The 21055-nt window shown below is 40.9% G+C and overlaps 1 protein-coding gene across 1 annotated transcript in view; it reads right to left on the minus strand.

The window, feature by feature from the left end:
- Window positions 1–498: 498 nt before the first annotated feature.
- Window positions 499–21055, minus strand: part of STX3 (syntaxin 3) — a 148358-nt gene continuing 127801 nt past the window's right edge. The window contains exon 9 of the mRNA XM_033413563.2: window positions 499–8809. Coding sequence (XP_033269454.1) covers window positions 8738–8809 — 72 coding nt within the window. The 3' untranslated portion in view covers window positions 499–8737. The remainder of the gene's footprint in view (window positions 8810–21055) is intronic.

The following is a 21055-nucleotide window of genomic DNA, read 5'->3' on the forward strand; positions in this document are numbered from 1 at the left end:
AGGTGCCACCAAATATTTTCACTACCTATGATCTTAAAAATGTAATAAACAGAAACCTCAATTAAATAGAGTTGGGAGACCCGGAAGGCGGAGCTCTCACGCCCTGGGATGATAAAAGCACAACAGGAAGAAGAAACAATCCTCTTCTTTCCTGGCAGGGACTCAGCCAGTGAAAAGCCATGGAGCCTTTTTCCTCCCTGTTAAAGTGTTCTCCTGCCCTTGCTGTGCCAGGACTTGCACGTGGCTCGCCATGGTTCCAGACCCCAGATTGCAACTCTCTGCTAGTCCCAAATAAACCCATCTTTGCTGGAGGAATAGCTGGCAGTCTATTTGTTTTGGGTCAACATATCTAAATACTATAGACCAGCATAGAAGAAAAAAAAGATTTTTTAGGCAGTGAATGTAATAACAGAGTCAAATATCCCAGAGCAGAACAAATATTAGTCTCATACTACATTGGTTAGCTGGGGCTTTCATGACAAAACACCGTAGACTGGGTGGCTTAAATACAGAAATTTATTTTCTCACAATTCTAAGAAGCTAGAAGCCTGAGATCAAGGTGTGGGCAGGGTTGGTTTCTCCTGAGGCCTCTCTCCTTGGCTTGTAGATGGCCATCTTCTCTCTGTGTCTTCACACGTGGACCTCTGTGTGTATGTGTCCCTGTCCTAATTTCCTCTTCTTATAAGGACACCAGACATAAAGGATTAGGTCCCAATCCTAACAACCTCAGATAACCTTAATCAGCTCTTTAAAGACTCTATTTCCAAATACAGTCACATTCTGATCTACTGGGGGTTAGGACTTCAATATGCAATTTTGGAGGAACACCATTCAGGCCATAAGAATTCACCCTCTGGTCCCCCCAAAACCATGTCCTTCTCACATGCAAACTACAGTCACCCCATCCCAACATCCCCCCAAATCTTAACCCATTCCAACATCAACTCTTAAGACCAAAATATTAACTAAACATCATCTAAATCAAGTATAGGCGAGACTTGAGGTATGATTCATCCTGGGGCAAAATTCCTCTCCAGCTGTGATCCTGTGAACCCAGACAAGTTATCTGCTTCCAAAATACAAGGTAGAGCAAGCATAGGATAGACATTGCCATTCCAAAAGGGAGAAGCTGGAAAAGAGAAATTGGAAAGCAAGTCCAAAACCCAGCAGGGCAAATTTCATTAGATTTTAAGGCTCAAGAATAATCTTCTTTGGCTCCGTGCTCTGCACTCCAGGCCCACAGGGGCAGCGGCCCCAGCCCTTTGGCCCTGGGCCCTGTGGGCCTGTGGTGGCAGTGTCAGCCCTGCCAAACTCCAAACCACCTTCAGAGTTACTCTCTTCCTTTCCTTGAAGGATAATGCATGTTCAGAGCTGACAGCTCTATTGCCCTATGCTGTAGAATCCCAGAATTCTGACATCAAAGTGTCAGAAATATTGTCTTTTTCCTGGAAGCCTCTTCCCTTGGCTTGTGTATTATCATCTTCTCTGTGTCTCCATACATGGTCTTCTCTCTGTGCATGTCTACACCCTAATCTCCTTTTCTTTACAGATGCCAGTCATACTGGATTAAGGCCAATTCACATGACCTCATTTTATATTAGTTATCTCTTTAAAGACCCTATCTCCATAAAATCACACTTTGAGATACTAGGGGTTAGGACTTCAATACATGAATTCGGGGGGTGGCAGAATTCAGCCCATAACGCACACTTAGGTTTGTCACATAACTCCAAGACAACTGCAGGGAAGACTAGGAGATGCAGCTGTCCTGTATGCCCAACAAGAACAAATGAGATTAATAAGTATATGACTAGTCTCTATCAAAGTAGGAGAGATAAAATGTTAAATATTTTATAAGACAAAATAAGATAAGGATTGACTATCTTTTGAATTATCCATAATATGACAGAGTAGGTTTTAACTATCTATTAGCACACCAATTTGAAAAGACAATCACATGGGTATACACACACACACACACATACACACACACACACACACAATGGAATATTACTCAGCCATAAAAAAGAATGAAATAAAGCTATCTGCAGCAACATGGATGGACCTAGAGATTATCATACTAAATAAGCCAGACAGAGGACAAATATCATATGATATCACTTATATGTGGAATTTTTTAAAAAAGATAACATGAACTTATTTACAAAAGAGAATAGACTCATAGACATGGAAAACAAACTTATGGTTTCCAAAGAGGAAAAGGAGGGAAGAGGGATAAATTAGGAGTTTGGGATTAACATATATACACCACTATATATAAAACAGATAACCAACAGGAACCTACTGTATAGCACAGGGAACTATACTCAATATTTTGTAATAACCTATAAGGGAAAAGAATCTGAAAAAGAATATATATATATATATATACACACACACACACACACATGTAGATACACATATACATATATATGTATCTGAATCACTGTGCTGTACACCTGAAACTAACACAACATAAATCAGCTATACTTCATTAAAAAAAATCACATCCAATTTTATCCATGGGTTTGATATAATGTGTCTTAAATTTTTTAAATATTTTCAATTAAAACATTAAATAAAAATAATCAGCATCAGAAACCGATAATTTTTTGACCATTTGAATTCAGAGCATTCTATCCTGGTCAAATTTCTCCATTCGTGATGCCAAGCTTCACCCTTAATATAAATATGCATAAGATAAGGAAAGACAGAAACGGGGTTGGCAAACTACAGCCCACGAGTAAAATTTTCCTGAAACACAGCCACGTTCATTCATTTACTTAAACTGCTTTTCACTATAACATCAGAGTTGAGTTGCTGTGAAAGAAACCACAAAGCCTAAAATTCTTATTACCTGGCCCTTTCCAGAAAAAGTTTGCTGACCCCTTGTCTTGATGAAGGAAGTGTTACTAAGCCAGTGTTTCAATGTTTCCTTTTGGTTGGCACTCCAGTTTTTATTACCCGTGCCATCAAAGAATACCACTTGGGTTGGGCAAGACCAACCCAAGTGATATTTTATATTTGTAAAATAAAAGGACACTGAGAACTCATGTTTCTTCTCTGGAAGATCAGTGTTTGGAAAGAGTATAAATGGCAGTTGAGACTCTGGAAATTAAATGCACTGAAATTATTGCTGCATGAACTCCCCCTGGAAAGTCTTTGTGTACTCTCACGCATAGAAATATTCCAATATGAAGACTGCTGATGGAGATGAAATCCATTGATGGAAATGAGACTCCGTGAGCTACCTTAGCACAGTGGTTAAGAAAATAGATTCTGGAAACAGACTACTAGATTTTCATTTCTATGGACTCTTACTATCTGTGTGACATTATGTAAGCTACCTAAACTGTGTACAAATCAACGCAAAATGGGACTATAAGAGTACCTCTCTCATAGGCTTATTGGAAGCACTAAATATGTTAATACAAATACATAATTAGAAAAGTATCTGGCACATAGTGAATGCTTAATATTAGCTATAATTATAATTGAATTTATTTTTTGTTTTTTTCTCTTATCTACTGTTTCGTTCTACTATGTGCTGTAATTGTGAATCTCAGGAGACAGAACGCTGTTGACCATACTCTTTAGCATGGCCACCTAGCATCATTCATCTATGTAAAGACCTTCTTATTATTTTTGTCCTTAATGCAGCATCGCCAATTCCATATCCTACTATATATTGGTCACACTTAAAAATATTTACTATATATCCTTCCATACTACTTTCCAAAATTTTTAACATATGTACAAATGTGAAAAATATATTTTAATGTATATTTCTAAATAGTTTGGTGCACTATATCTTACGGTTTTCTCTTGCATTTTTCATTTACCTTTCTGTGTTTGAGCTACATGCATGCTTTTAAATCAAATCAAATGTATTCCTCTTTACTGCTGCATGGTATTCCCTACTATTATTTCCCACCTCACTGGGGTCCAGCAACTGTGATCTTTCCATTTTCTCAAGCACCCAAAACACCCTCTGTATTAGTGTCCTATGGCTACATATCACCATAAATTTGGCAACATAAAGCAATACCACTCATTACCTTACAGTTCTGTAGGTCATAAGTCCAAGCAGGATCAACTGGGTTCTCCGTTTAGGTTCCCATGAGGCCAAAATCAACATGTCAGCCAGGCTGAGCTTTTATTTGCAGGATCTGGGTTTGAATCTGCTTCCAGCCTCATTCAGGATGTTGACTGAATTCAGTTCCTTGCGGTTATAGACCTGAGGTCCCTTTTCCTTGCTGACTCTCAACCAGGTGTTTCTCAGCTCCTGAAAGCTGCCTGTGTGTCCTCTCACCTGGCCCCCTCCAGCTTCAGACCAGCAAGAGGCCTGATCCTCCTCACATTCCCAAATCTCTCTGATGACTGCTGCCACCAGCTAGAGAAAACTCTCTGCCTTTAAAGGGCCTGTGTGATTCGATTAGCCCCACCCAGATAATCTCCATTTTGATTAACTCAAAGTCAACTGAAAAAAAATCCCCTTCTGCCTATAAAGTAACATAATTACAGGAATGACATTTCAGCATATTCACAGCTTCTACCACACTAACAGAGGAGGAGTTACACAAGAGAGTGGGCCGTTACAAGCCTCCACAACTCCCTAAACCCGAAGCAAGAGCTCTATGACAATGTAACGGTACTTTCACAGGCCTAAAGATGACAAGTTCTAGAAACCCTCAAATGGTACATTTTGCTTACGTGTCCCACTAATCTGCAATTTTGAGCATAAAATACCAAACTTTAGGAGGTTGAGCTAATAGGACATTCTCTAATGCTGTCCAAAATGTGGTTAACTACCAACCTCTGAGCATGGCTTCGGCTGCCATAACTCAGGAAGCAGCCGGCCCCTCACAACTTCCTGTTTCCTGAATGGGCTTTGGCTCAGGGTCTGACCAAATGAAGGGCTTCCTCCTACTAGGGTGGCTGCTCCTCCTTGTTTCTGAGATGTCGACTAGTTCTATAGGCCAGAAATGTATGACAATAGAATTTCTGGATCTGTAAGTATCATGCAGCCATGAATATTATATACTATTGTTTTGTACATCTTTGTTCACTATTGCTTTCGATATTTTATTGTATGATCATGCCACAAATTAAGTGTCCAGTCTTTGCTGAAGGACATTTAACTTGCCACCAGTTGCTAGTTTTCATAATGTTGCTCTTTACATCCTTGTACACAGCTCCTCCTGCGTATGTATGAGTGTTCCTGGGTCTTCTAGGGTGCAGTTCCAAGGGAGTGGAAATGCTAGGGTGCATGAGCGTGTATATGTGCACACACACAGAGTATGCAATTCTACTATTTCCTAGATAGTTAGCAATTCCTCAATACAGTTATTGTACTTGTTTATCCTCCCTCTAGAGTTTCTCCACACCCTCACCAACACTTGGTTTCAGGAAACAATATTTGCCAGTCTGGAAGGGGAAAAGGGTGCTTCTGGATTTTAATTAACTGTGTCATGATTACTAATGAGATTGCTTTTTATCACATTTCCTCTTTTGTATACTCCCTGTTGATGGCTTTTGTCCACTCCCTGTTGATGGCGTTTGTCCATTTTGTATCAGAATTTGTTTTATTTTTCGTTTTATATTGGAGTATGGTTGATTAACAATGTTGTGATAGTTTCAGGTGTACAACAAAGGGATTCTGTTATACATACACATACATCTATCCTTTTTCAAATTCTTTTCCCATTTACATTATTATAGCATATTGAACAGAATTTGTTTTTCAATTGATTTGCATGACATTCTCTATACATTCTGGATACTAATCCTTGTGGATTTGCAAAGTATTATGTTATTTCTTAACAGTGTTTACGGCAACTTTGGGAACAGAAATGTTTAATTATTTTGTATTGTGGTAAAAAAAACTTAACATGAGATCTACCCTCTTAAAAAGTGTACCATACAATATTGTTAGCTATAGGCACAATGTTGTACAACAGAGCCCTAGAACTCACTCATCTTGCCTAACTGAAACTTTGTACCTGTTAAATAAAAACTCCTCATTTCCCCTCCCCCAGTCCTGGCAACCACCATTTAACTGTCTGCTTCTATGAGTTTGAATCTTTTAGTTAAACATATATAATAACTCTCTCTTTTTTGTGTATCTATTATATATTTTTGGTTTCTGGGTACCATGAGGTTAATATAAAGCAACCTATATACATATACGTGATTATTTTAAGTTGCTGATCGCTTAATTTTAAATGCATTTTAACAACCCTTCATTTTTACCACCCTCTCCTCATGATGACTGTTTTTGACATCATACCTTACATTTTTTTGTTTTGTGCATCCCTTAACTCCTTATTGCAGACATCATTTTACTACTTTTGTCTTTTAACCTTCCTTTGTACATGGTTGACTTACTACCTGTATTGTATATTTACCTTTCCTGATGAGCTTTTTCCTTTCATAATTTTCATGTTTCTAGTCGTGGCCTTTTCTTTTTTGCTTAGAGAAGTCCTTTTAATATTTCTTATAAAGCTGGTTTGGTGATGCTGAACTCTTTTAGCTTTTGCTTGTCTGTAAATCTGAATGAGAGCCTTGCTGGGTAGAGTATTCTTGGTTGTAGGCGTTTCCCTTTCATCACTTTAACTATATCATGCCACTCCTTTCTGGCTGGCAGAGTTTCTGCTGAAAATTCAGCTGACAGCCTAGTGGGAGTTCCCTTGTATGTGACTTGTTGTTTCTCCCTTGCTGGTTTTAATATTCTCTTGTCTTTAATTTTTGCCATTTAATTACAATGTGTCTTGGTGTGGACCTCTTTTGATTAATCCTGTTTGGGACTCTCTGTGCTCTCTGGACTTGGGTGACTGTTTGCTTTGCCAGGTTAGGGAAGTTTTCAGCTATTATGTCTTCAAATACATTCTCAGACCTTTTCCTCTTTCTCGTCCTTCTGGGACCCCTATAATGTGAATGTTAGGATGTTTGATGTTGGCCCAGAGGTCTCTTAAACTGTCCTCCCTTCTTTTCATTCTATGTTCTGTTCCGCATCAGTGATTTCCACTACTGTCTTCCAGCTTGCTGGTCTGTTCCTCTGTATCGTTTAATCTCCTGTTGATTCCTTCTAGGGTATTTTTCATTTCAGTTATTGTATTCTTCATCTCTTTGTGTCTTCTTAAATTTCATAACTCTTCATTAAAAACTTCTCACTCTCACTCTGTTCACCCAGTCTTCTCCCGAGTTCCCTGAGCATCTTTATGGTCATTACCTTGAACTCTTTATCCGTTAGATTGCCTATCTCCATTTCACTTAGTTCTTCTTTGGGGGTTTTATCTTGCTCCTTCATTTGGAACGTGTTCATCTATCTCCTCATTTTGCCTAATTTGCAGTTTTTATTTTTATGTATATGGTAGGTTGATTACATTTCCCAGCCTTGGAGAAGTGGCCCTTTGTAGGCGATGTCCTATGTGTCCCAGCAGTGCACTGCCCCCTGGTCACCAGAGCTATATCCTCTAGGGATTCCCCACCCCCGCCCCCCGTCATGCAGGCTGTGTGGGTCCTTCTGATGTGGTGGGCTATGAGTGATCTTGTAGGCATGGCTGGTCCCAGGTCTGATTGGTTGCCTGGAGGCTGCCAGTTGCTGGTTGGCTGAGCTAGGTCATGAGAAGTCTGGCTGTGAAAATCTGGGGGTCTCTGGGGTAGTGCTGGCTCGCTGGTGGGCAGAGCCAGGTTCTGGGTTGAGTGGTTATGGGGCCAGAATTCCCAGATCTAGTGTCAGCCTCCTGGTGGGTGAGGCCAGTTCCTGACACAGCCGGCTGCAGGGTTGAGGGTGTCCTGAAGCTTGTGTCAGCCCACTAGTGAGTAGGGCTGAGATCCAGCAGGTCCCCAGACTGGTGCTGCCTACTGGTGGGCAGAGCTGTGTCCCAGACTCTCTGGCTGTAGGGCCCTGGGATATCCAGTCTAGTGCCTGCGTACTGGGCCAGGTCCTGGGCTCTGTGGTGGACAGAGCCATGCCCAGGGATGGCTGTGGGTTCAGGGGTCTTAAGGCAGCCTGCCTACTAGTGGATGGGGCTGTGTCCCCACCCAGCTAGTTGCTTAGTCTGAGGCATTCCAGTATTGGTGCCTACAGGCTGGTGGGCAGGGCTGGGCAGTCCTGAGGCTAATAAGCTAGAGGGAAGATTACAAAATGGTCCCTGCCAGCACCCGTGTCCATGTGATAGAACAAGCTTCAAAAAATGGCTGCCACCAGCGCCGATGTCCCCAGGGTGAGCTCCAGTTGCCTCCTGCCTCTCTAGGAGCCTCTCCAAGATCAGCAGGTGAGTCTGACCCAGGCTCCTTTCAAATTACTGCTCTACCCTGGGTCCCAGAAGGTGTGAGATCTCGTGAAAGCCCTTTAAAAGTGGAGTCTTTGTTTCCCACAGCCTCTGGGTCTCCTAAAATCAAGCCCCACTGGCCTTCAAACCCAAGTGTTCTGGGGGGCTTGTCCTCCCAGTGCAGGACCCCCAGGTTGGGGAGCCTGATGTGGGGCTTAGACCCCTTGCTCCTTGGGGAGAACTCTGAAATTGTAAAATTATCCTCTTGTTTGTGGGTTGCCCATTCAGGGATATGGGTCTTGACTATACCATATCCTCCCCCAACCACACCTGTTTTGTTGTGGTTCCTTCTTTATATTTCTAGTTGTAGAGGATCTTTTCCGGTAGATTCCAGTCTTTCTCATCAATAGTTGCTCTATAAATAGTTGTCATTTTTGGTGTGCCCATGAGAGGAGGTGAACTCAGGGTCTTCCCGCTGTGCCATCTTGACTCAGCTCCTCAGGAGTGTCCGTTTTTATTGAAGAGTAACTCCTCTGAAAGGAAAGGGAGAAAGAATCGATCAGGCGAAGTCATCAGACAAAGACTGAGACGTGACTGTCTCTGTGCCAGTCCAACAAGGGATTCTAAAAATTGCCCTTTAGAGGAGTCCCAGGTTGGGCGGCAATGGCTAGACCTTTGTTCCAATCTTGCTGAGGCATGGGTTGGAACCCCCAAGAGAAGAGTATGATCTCTGCCCAAAGGCTAAAGGAGCAATGGAGTTAACAGCTGGAGGCTGTTCTGGGATGGGCAATGCATCTTTCCTTGAAAGGAAATACGAGCAGCACATCTGTGGGTGCCACAAATAACAAACTGGTTCAACCCGAAGAACAGTCCATAAACAAAGATATCTAAATAGATCTAAAGGCATGTATTTCCTTTTTCTCCCATTTTATCCAAAAAGGAGTTTCTAAAAATTGCCTTTGATTTGGTACTCAAAGAAAAATTTAACAGGCTAGGCCAAAAGAGAGGGTAAAGAGATTGATTCTGCAAGATGGCTGAGGTAAGGAAACTTACAAGTAGCATTTCTTAACATTGCTCAATGGTCATGAAGCTTTCTTTAAGTACCCTGTTTCTAAAGTACTTCCAGAACAGAAATTATATTTTTTAATTGTTTGTATTGGGACACTAACTGGGGTCATTTTAAATAAGAGTTTAACCCCTAAAACTTTGTCTAGAATTTTATAACCCAAACTAAGGTAAAATATCTTTCAATTCCAACATCAGTCGATACCTGGATCCTAAAAATAATATTATTAAGAGTACAGAATGGTGGTTTTGAGTGTGCAGGTAACCCACAGTAAAGGGTAACCCAGAAGACTCCTAAGGTTAGGATTCAAAGACTTCCTAAAAGAACTAAATGCCTGCATAACAATGTGTTTTGAAGATTGAAATTGTCAAGTATCCATAACCATCCGTAACAGCACGCATATAATACTATAAATGAATCATTGTCTGAAAGACAGAGTCTGAAAGATAGAACATTCTGTCTCAAGATCTATACACAAACATTTACTCTTCTTTTCTTAGAAACAATGAACATAGGATCTGTGCTCTGTGTTTTTGTCTTTTCAGGAATCTGACTATGTACCATTGGATCATTCCCCTGTGCGCCCTCTCTTCCATGAGAGAGAAATCTGGCCATCCGCTTGCATACTCTATGCAAGTTCCTATGCATACTGAGGAACGCTATTCCTATAGCTGCTTAAGAATTGTGCATCAAATAGGCATCCAAACTTAGTAGTTTTCAGAAAGCTGTGATTCGTTATGCTATAAGCCATCACTCACTTTAAAAAATAACTTACTTCTAGTCAAAGAGGAAATTAAAGGTATCTAGAGACAGGGACTTCCTTGGCGGTCTAGTGGTTAAGACTCCATGCTTCCACTGCAGGGGCACGGGTTCAGTCCCTGGTTGGGGAACTAAGATCCTGCATGCCACGTGGCACAGCCAAAAAGAAAAGAACCTAGAGACAAATGAAAACGAAAACATGACAATCCAAAATCCATGGGAGGATGCAGCAAAGCAGTTCTATGAGGTAAGTTTATAGTGATACAGTCTTACCTCAGGACACAAGAAAAATCTCACATAAACAACCTAACATTAGACCTAAAGCAACTAGAGAAAGAACAAACAAAACCCAAAGTTAGTGGAAGGAAAGAAATTGCGAAGACCAGAACAGAAATTAATGAAAGGTACAATCTCCCAAGACTGAACTAGGAAGAAATAGAAAATATGAACAGACCAATTACAAGTACTGAAATTGAATCTGTGATTTAAAAACTCCCAACAAACAAAAGTCTGGGACCAGATGGCTTCATAGGCGAATTCCATCAAATATTTAGAGAAGAGTTAACATCTATCCTTCTGAAACTATTCCAAAAGTTGCAGAGGAAGGAATACTTCTGAACTCATTCTATGAGGCCACCATCACCCTGATACCAAAACCAGACAAAGATACTACAAAAAAAGCAAATTATAGGCCAATATCACTGATGAACACAGATGCAAAAATCCTCAACAAAGTACTAGCAAACTGAATCCAACAATTCATTAAAAGGGTCATAAACCATGAACAAGTGGGATTTATCCCAGGGATGCAAGGACTTTTTAATATCCACCAATCAGTCAGTGTGATACACCACATTAACAAATTGAAGAATAAAAGCCGTATGATTACCTAAATAGATGCAGAAAAAGCTTTTGATAAAATTCAACATCCATTTATGACAAAAACTCTCCAGAAAGTGGGCATAGAGGAAACATACCTCAACATAATAAAGGCCATATATGACAAACCCACAGTTAATACCACACTCAATGGTAAAAAGCTGAAAGCCTTTCCTCTAAGATCAGGAACAAGACAAGGATGTCCACTCTCACCACTTGTCTTGGAAGTCCTAGCCAAGACATGGAAGTAACCTAAATATCAATCGACAGATGAATGGATAAAGAAGATGTGGTAGGGGCTTCCCTGGTGGCGCAGTGGTTGGGAGTCCGCCTGCCAATGCACGGGACACGGGTTCATGCCCCGGTCCGGGAAGATCCCACATGCCGCGGAACGGCTAGGCCCGTGAGCCATGGCCGCTGAGCCTGTGCTCTGCAACAGGAGAGGCCACAACAGTGAGAGACCCGCGTACTGGAAAAAAAAAAAGAGATATGGTACATATATACAATGGAATATTACTCAGCCATAAAAAAGAATGAACTAATGCCATTTGCAACAACAGGAATGGACCTAGAGATTATCATACTAAGTGAGATAAACCAGAGAAAGACAAATATCATATGATATCACTTATATGTGGAATCTAAGATACAAATGAACTTATATACAAAACAGAAATAGACCCACAGACATAGAAAACAAAGTTATGTTTACCAAAGGTGAAAGGGGCTGGGAATAGCAATAGATTAGGAGTTTGGGATTAACATATACACACTACTATATATAAAATAGATCACCAACAAGGACCTACTGTACAGCACAGGGAACTGTACTCAATATTTTATAATAACCTATAAAGGAAAAGAATTTGAAAAAATTATATATATATATATATATATACACATATATATGTGTGTGTGTGTGTGTGTGTGTAATTGAATCACTTTGCTCTACACCTAAAACTAACACAACATTGTAAATCAACTACAATTAGAAAAACAAAACTAAAGAGCTATACAATCTATGCTCTCATACACCATCTGTGGCTGAACTGTGGTATTTTCTGAAATTCTACATTTAATAAGAGGCTGCCAACAGTTAAACCGGAAACTAACTGATTTGTGGGACTCACTAGGAAGACTTACATATCCAACAAAACTCAAAAGTCTGTGTTTGGTTCCTTGGAATGTACTGCAGGACAGTTAAAAAGTGTCTATCTGCAGACACCTGATAGAACACAGAAATTTAAATGGAAGTTATTTCATATGTCATGAGAAGGTTTGCACATTTAAACTAAGAAGTTGATAACATATGAGTGCTGTCTGAAATGACCTTCATGGCTGTTGACTCTCATTTACCTTTCAACACACTGGGGAAAAAACTATCTTCATCTTAAAGGGTCTAGGAAGTTCTATTCACTCAATGAAGCAGAAGTTATTGGATTCAGAAGATACATATGTAAGTTATACAGAGTTTTAAATAGAGCAAGAAAACAATGTTAGTTAACCAAAAAGGATTACTTTAGAACACTAAAGTTACCACATTTTTCAAACAATTTAGCTGGTAATAGATGTCCTCACCATTTTGGGACATTATTGCATGATTAAGGGTATTATTGTAGCTACTCATAACTTATATAAATGATTTGGGACACTGTCTAGTAATGTAAACATCTCATTATTATGATGAAAATGTATCAAGTCCAAAACACTCCTCTGCAAACACTAAGTGGTAATAATAGTACAGTTGTACAAAAACACTTCCCAAGAATAAGTTTAGAATGGAAATTAGATATTATAAAATGCTATGAAGAAGGACCCCAAAAAAGGTTAAGCTCAGAGATGCAAGATGAACACTGCCACAATACAGTTGGTCCTAAGTCAAACTATTGTTTGAATTTAGTATTTTGGGGTGACCTGGAAAAAGGCAATAGTAATACCAAAAGTCTTACTACAAGTATTTATTGTGCTTTAAATTTCTGACGTTTCTCCATTTCTGTTCACCAACACATCCATCTTCTCTTATTTTGTGGGGATAAAAATAAGTCTTTATTGAAGTATGAGATCTGCAGCAAGATTGTTTCCTGCCCTCATCCCACCTATAGTGAGGCTATGGCTAGAAGTGCCTGGGGCACCACGTGGGGCCACTGAGAGCTTCCCGCAGACATCTCCCCTTTCAGAACCAACGTCATGGCTGGCCCACTATTGTGGGTTTTCTTAGGATTGCAAGATGCCCTCAGCAATAACCATCAGGAAAGTTTGAAGGACAAGGGTTCTTACTCACAGGTCCTGGAGGGTACACAGCCTATCTAGGGCCACACGATGAGGTCACAGGTAGAAAGGGAGCCCGGGCCTGGGGTTCTGCTTTTATTGGGGTCCAGGGTTGGGGACCTAGGTTTTTGCAGACACACCCTTTACTGATGAGTTTATAACATTAGGAGTAGGAATTAAAGAGGCCAAATGGTCAGTTACCTAAGTCAATGAGAGATGGGGCCTGACTCTATCTGGTGATGTGTTTTTTTTAAATAGCCATCTTTGAAGTGGATGCATCGGCAACCAAAAGCTTAAGTCAGGCACTTGCATCATAGTCCAGAAAACCATCAGGAGTTTATACTACAAAGATATACATTATATAATGTAGAGCTATAGCCTATGTAAGCTAAGTGGGTGAAACAAAGCCAAAAGAAGAGTATTTCATGACACATGAAAATTAGGTGAAATTCAAAGTTCAGTGTCCATAAAAAAAAAAGTGTTATTGGAACACAGACATGCTCATTCATTTGCATACTGTCTATTGCTACTTTTGAGCTACAATGACAGAATAGTTGCAATAGATATCATGGTTTACAAGGCATGGCTCACAAAACCTAAAATATTTGCTATCTGCCCCTTTCCAGAAAAAGTTTGCCAACCCAACTAGAGTGTCCTGGGTAGAGGATACCCCAAGTACACAAATGAAAAGGGGAAACTCACTCTTCGTCTCCTACTTTTAGTAAATGCCCTCATTCTTAGTAGAAAACCTACTTTTCCCTCATTCTGCATTGTTTGAAAGCAAAATTAGTCGCATGGCACCTTATTACAAAGACAAATTCGGAACAAGTATTTGGACTTTATAAAAGCAAAAAGACAAATATGTGAGAAATGCATCCTACTCTTACCTGAATCTCAATCTCACAAGCCATGACAGGGTAAAACCAAACCAAAACGAAACGAAACAAAAAAACCTACCTCAACTCAGTCTGCCAACTCATGGGTCACTGGACCCCAATATCATTCATTGCCTTATACACATTTTTGAGATTCAGTCTCCTCTTCCATAACTAAGAAATCAAAGTAAAAGAAGTCCCATTCTATCCCTGTTGAAATAGAAAAATATCATGTTGCAATTCTGATCCCCTTCCCCAAAAGTACTCAGGGAAACTCAGCACAGCCAGGTGACAAGAATTAAGAAATATTCCAGGGCTTCCCTGGGGGCGCAGTGGTTGAGAGACTGCCTGCCGATGCAGGGAACACGGGTTCGTGCCCCGGTCCGGGAAGATCCCACGTGCCACGGAGCGGCTGGGCCCGTAAGCCATGGCCGCTGAGCCTGCGCGTCCAGAGCCTGTGCTCCGCAACGGGAGGGGCCACAACAGTGAGAGGCCCGCGTACAGCAAAAAAAAAAAAAATTCCAGTAAAGATGAGTGATCCCTACCCATCGGCACACAATTCTTATTCCTCACACTCTTACTTCTTTTCATCCGTTAAACCCTCCCACTTCCACCAAAAAATTGTACCCTGGAAAAAAGATTCCTTCCGCCTTTTCTGTATCCATGGCTGGAAAGTCCATACAGTGGATGCTCAGTACATGTTTGCTGAAGTGATGAAGTGGTACCCAGGATAGCACAGCCTAGCATCAGAACTGAGACTAACACCGGGATTGTTGGCTTCGTTCAACCTGAGCCCTTGTTTGGCTCCCTCTCTGACTTGTCCAGGATTGTGTTATCTGTTTGCCTACTTGACGTGGCCACCTGTCCAGAATTCATCTTTCTGTGCAAACTGTTCATCATTAAGTGGCATCATAATCCACCTGACTACCCAGGCCCCAAATCCTAGACATTATCTTTGATCCCTCTATTTCCTTTACTCCTTCACCCTCCATATCTAGTCCACCAACAGCTCCTGGTCATTGTGCTTTTCAAAAAGATCCCAAGTCTGTCCACCTGTGTGGCCACAATGACTTCCTCTTTGTCCTTGTTTGGTGCCACGCTCTCTTCCACATCAGGGCTTTTGCATTTTGTGTTCCCTTAGCCTGGAGTGCCCCTTCACTGGAGCACTGGTGGCTGGCATGCTCTCATCCTTTCTCAGCTTGGACGTCACCCCCTTAGGAGGCCATCCCAGAGCATGCTGCTTCTAAGCCCTGCCCTTCCCCACCCAGTTTCCATTTTTACCCACCACTATCACTTTAAACCACTTGCTGCAATATGAAATGATCAATTATTTGTTATTGTCTATCTTCTATGCCAGAAAGTCAGCTCCATGAGTTCAGTGGCCTTGTGTTTCCTGCCAACTGCATATCTCCAGGGACCTAAAGCAGGGTCTGGCATTGAACAAGTGCTCAAACATTGTTCATTAATATGTGGGAAAGAGAAGTTTGACAGGAAAGGAAAAATCACCCGTTTGTTTCCCCGTGTTCAGAGAAGAGAAATAAAAGGCATACAATATCACTTTCAAGAAAAGGAAAAAAGAAAAAAAGATTTTCTTGTATAGTGAGTTGGTTCTTGAAGATGAAAATATCTGCTGGGAGAAAAGACAGCCTCTCATGCTAGACTGAAAATACCTCAAGGCTCAGACCTTTGCTTTAGACTCTAGATCTTCATTCTCTGCCCCGCTCCCCTGCAGCATAGACTAGGACCCTCCCCTGCCCCCTCCACAAATACACAGGCACACACACAGGTGATCTTGGAGAGACAGCAGTGAGAAGTCCCAAAGAGAGATCTCAGTTCCCTGCCCAGGAATTCAACCTGGGCAGCCTGGATGAAAACCAGGACTCCTAGCCACTAGACCACCAGGGGCTAGAGGCTAGAAGCAAAGTTCCCCTGGCTCTTACCCCCATTGAAAGCAAGAGTGTTTCAAGGAGGCAAAAACTGTAAAAACAGGTACAAAGTTTATTATTAGAGACACAGCATAACATATGGGAGAGCACACAGAGAAACAGTTTGTCTAAGTCAGAAGCAAGGCAGAAAGGATACGGGCGTCCTCTCTGATGAGGAGTGCAGTCCTTCCGGGTCTTTGTTTACATTTGGCCAATTACCTTGTTTCCCTTTCACACCTGACCTGTCCTAGGACTCTCCCCAACATATTAGCAAAATGTGCAACGTTTTGCTAAGATGGATCCCACTGCAGAGGCCTATGGGTGCATGTCCACACTTATTATGGGGTGGCACCCCCTCCCCTTTTGTTCCCCAAGGAGCCTTGCTGTGCGTATGCAGACAGGGAAGTTTTCCTTGACCTCAGGAGTGGTCATCTTATCTCTTTATTCCAGTCAGAGCTCAGCTTCTGCCACTACCTTTGTCCTTGGAGTGTCTGGGTGAGAACAAAGCTTCAATTTTGCTCCACTCAACAAACACCAGCTGTCCAGCCCAGAGGCCCATCTATCTCCTACCTCACAGGGAAGAAAAATAAATACTGACTTCTCTGGGGACTTCACAACCAAACCAGACATCGTGAGCTGCCTTCCCTGCAGGTGGCACTGTTGCATAGGTTTAGAAGGAGCCATGAGGGCCTTTTGGAGAAGAAAGAAGTCAGGGTGAACTTCCATTCGCTCATTTAACAAATCTTTGAGCATCTGTTCCAGTTGTTCCCTTGAATCTAAGATTCTTCCAACTTTAGATACACCATTATGTTATGGACCACTAAGATCAAAGAAGCTACCAATTAATCTGACACATTTCGTTACTTAATCTTAGAATCATTCTATGCAAATTAAAAGAGCTCTGTGGACATTTTAAATCATATCACTCACATGCTACAGACAAAAGCAAATGTAAACAAAGTAGCTGGTGAAAGTAAATCCTAAAATATTTTCATCATGAGTCTGTGCCTTCCAAATCGCTTCCTGGCTCAGAATCATCAGTCCCTGTTTTCTCACATAATTATCATGCTTTGAGCCATCACAAGCACTGATAATGCAATATCTCTTAAAAGAATGCTCCACTCTTATCTCCAGAATTGCCTGTCCATCCGTAACCCCAGTTTCTCAAGTTTTCATGCTGACCCTCTCTGATCCTACCAGGTGGTGTCAACAGAAAATTTCAGATCAAATTCTTCATGTGCAAGTGATCACAGCTACAGCACACCTATCCACCAGCCAACTGTAATGTCATTGATTATAAAGCCTCTAAAATTTGGATGTCTTATTATATGAAAAAAAAAATGTGCTTGTTAGAATGAATGAAATATGTTATATGCCAGGTTCTGTTCTAGGCACTGGAGATACAGAAGTGGGGGAAGGAATCTCCTGGAGCTGATACTATAACGAAGGGATACAGAGAATATGAAATAAATAAGTAAAATATGTATCATATTAGATGGTGATAAACACTACAAAAGGTTTAGAGCTGTACATGGGATAAAATTTCAAATAATTTTCTCAGTCAAGGAAGGCCTCACTGTATAACTGAATCACTTTACTGTAGACCAGAAACTAACACAACATTGTAAATCAACTATATGTCAACAAAAATTTATAAAAAAAATAAATAAAACTTCATAGCACAAAAACAAAAGGCCTCACTGAGAAAGTAACATTTAAGCAGAGACCTGAAGTTGTCAGGTGAGCCAGCCATAGAGGAATAGGGGGCAGTGAGAATTCTAGGCAGATCATCAAGGTGCCAAGGTCCTAAGGCAGGAGCATGCCTGGCCTATTCAACGAATGACAAGGAGGTCAAACAGCTAAAACAGAGTGAGGGCAGACGTAGCAGGTGTGTGGTTGCCAAGGGAGAGGGGAGCAGGGGAGGGTTGGATTGGGAGTTTGGGATTAGCAGATGCAAACCATTATATACAGGATGGATAAACAACAAGGTCCTATTGCATAGCATAGGGAACTATAGTCAATATACTGTAATAAGCCATAATGGAAAAGAGTACGAAAAAGTATACGTATGTATAGCTGAATCACTTTGCTGTGCGGCAGAAATGAACACAACATTGTAAATGCCTCAACAAAATAAATTTTTTAAAAATAGAGGAGGATGGGTTAGCCTGGTAGGAGCTGAGTGCTGGCACGCCCTAGCCCTCTTCCCTGGAATATAATAAAACCAGACTGCAGAGTGCTTCCTGGGCCATAATTAAGACTGGAGCTTTTATGGTGAATCAGAATGGATGAATAGGCAGGGCACAGAGGTTTTTTAGGGCAATGAAATTATTCTGTGTAATACTTTAATGGTGGATACATGCCCAAACCCATAAATGTACGAGAGTGAACATTAAGGTAAACTACAGACTTCGGGTGCGTATGATGAATCTACGTTGACACATCAACTGCAACAGAAGTGCTACTCTGGTGCGGGATGTTGATAATGGGAGGCTGTGTCTGGGGGGGTGGGGGCAGGGGTATATGGGAAATTCCTGTCCCTTCCTCTCAATTTTGCTGTGAACCTAAAACTGCTTTTAAAAAATTAAATCTTTTTTTAAAAAATAAGAATACATATTATCCCTCTCTATTAGTAGTATTTAAAAAAACACCTTTACACATATTTTTTCCTCCCATTCTCTTATTTTTGTGCATGTGATAAGAACACTTAACCTAAGATCTATCCTCTTCGCAAAAGTTTAAACGTACAGTATTGTTAACCACAGGCACTATGGTGTACAGTAGATCTCTAGGACTTATATAGCATGGGGATAACTGGATATCCACACGCAAGAGAATAAAATTGGACCCCTATGGTACACCATTCACAAAAATCAACTCAAAATGGATTAAAGACTTAAATATAAGACCTGAAACTGGAAAACTCCTAGAAGAAAACATAGAGAAAATCTTCTTGACATTGGCCTTGGCAATGATTTCTTGGATATGACACTGAAAGCACAAGTAGCAAAAGCAAAAATAGACAAATGGGACCACATCATACTAAAAAGCTTCTGCACAGCAAAGGAAACATCAACAAAGTGAAAAGGCAACCTATGGAATGGGAGAAAATATTTGCAAACCACATATCTGATAAAGGGTTAACGTCCAAAATAGCTTAAATAAATAAATAACCTGATTTTAAAATGGCCAAAGGACTTGAATAGGTATTTCTCAAAAGAAGACATACAAATAACCAACACATATATGAAAAAGTGCTCAATATCACTAATCAGGGAGATGCAAAACCACAGTGAGATATCACCTCACATCCGTTAGGGTGGCTATTATCATAAATGAAATATAACAAGTGATGGCAAGAATGTGGAGAAAAAGGAACCCTTGTGCACTGTTGGGAGGAATATAAATTGGTGCAGCCACTATGGAAAACAGTAGGAAGAGTCTTCAAAAAATTAAAATAGAACTGACATAGGATCCAGCAATCCCATTCTGGGTATATATCTAAAGGAAATGAAAACAGCATCTCAAAGAGATATCTGTCCTCTCATGTTCACTGAGGCACCACCCACAATAGCCAAGGTATGGAAGCAACCTAAATGTCCATCAGTGGATGAACGGATAAAGAAACTATTATATTTACATACAATGTGATATTATTCATCTTTTAAAAATAAGGAAATCCTGTCATTTGCAACTTCATGGATGAACCTGGAGTACATTATGCTAAGTGGAAGAAGCCAGACACAGAAGAACAAAGAAATACCTGATCCCACTTATATGAAGAATCTAATAACCTAAGTAATGAAACTCACAGGAGAAGGTATCATGGTGGTTACCAGGGACTGAGGCAGAAAGGAGATGCCTTAGTCATCTAACAAGGAGATGTCGGTCAAAGGGCGTAAAGTTTCCCATTGGCCTTTGTTGTTAGGAGCAAATACTCCTGTCAAAACCGCCACGCTGAAGGCCCATCACTGGCAATCATTCAATTAAATCACCATCAACCCAATATATCTCACCTATTTGGCAACAGCCCAGACCTAGTAAACATCAAGGGACTAAGGAAAAGCAGCTCTCTCAACCACACAGAGGCCGCCTTCTTGATAATGAACGCTCCCAGCAAGGACTGTTCAGGAAACAGAAGGTGAAGGTTTAGGAAGCCTCGCGAGATTTTAGGCCTGTGCCTGTGCTCAGGTGCAAAGAGTTATCCACCAAAGGAAAACGTTTACAGCACTATCACTCAGCCTCCTGAAAGGAACATTTTTATGACGGCTCTGGTACTCAAAAGTGTACGTAGGTCTCATACAGTTAAACAGCTCTTTTCCATGTTCGTGGACCTGGGGAATCTCTGAAATTCCTGAGAGTCTGTCCTACAGGTCAAGTGGCTTATAGGGGCCTTTGTGGGATCAGTTTAGGGATGCCACGAAGCTTTGTCTTAACTGATGGGGTTCTTTGATTACGTACTCGAAGTCATTATTTCAGATTTAAGGTGAGTTCTCCAAAAATATTTTGTTAAAATGCATCTATCTCCCTCTGGGGCACTGAGAGGAGCAGCTACAACAGACTTGAAGGCTTTTATCCATCTAGACAGGCAAGTTGAAGGGGATTCAAACCTAGAGGACCATCCTAGCCTGCTATGGAAATAAGCTTGGTGGAATCCCACCCTCCAAAGTGAGTTCTTAATTAGCCTCAGATCAATTGAAAGTACTGTCAAATAAGAAATCCAAAACTCATTAGAAAAAAATTATCCATTTACCTTGTTCCTAGAATCCAAGAATGAAAATTAAACTCATCCTATTGACCTTGGAGAAAGGTAAAGAAATATTCTTACTACAGCTGTTCCCAATAGGCCTGCAGTGTAGTCAAGCTTTGTATTCTGTCTCGTTGTTGACCCAATGGTGGTCATTTCCACCATGGCTACTAAACCTTTCTTAAAGGACTTAAGCTACCAACAGTAAAGGATTATTATGTTTCTACTGAATTGAAAATATGACGTGTCCACAATTCAGA

This window comes from Orcinus orca, chromosome 8 (genome assembly GCF_937001465.1).
Source record: "Orcinus orca chromosome 8, mOrcOrc1.1, whole genome shotgun sequence".
Taxonomy (NCBI): Eukaryota; Metazoa; Chordata; class Mammalia; order Artiodactyla; family Delphinidae; genus Orcinus; species Orcinus orca.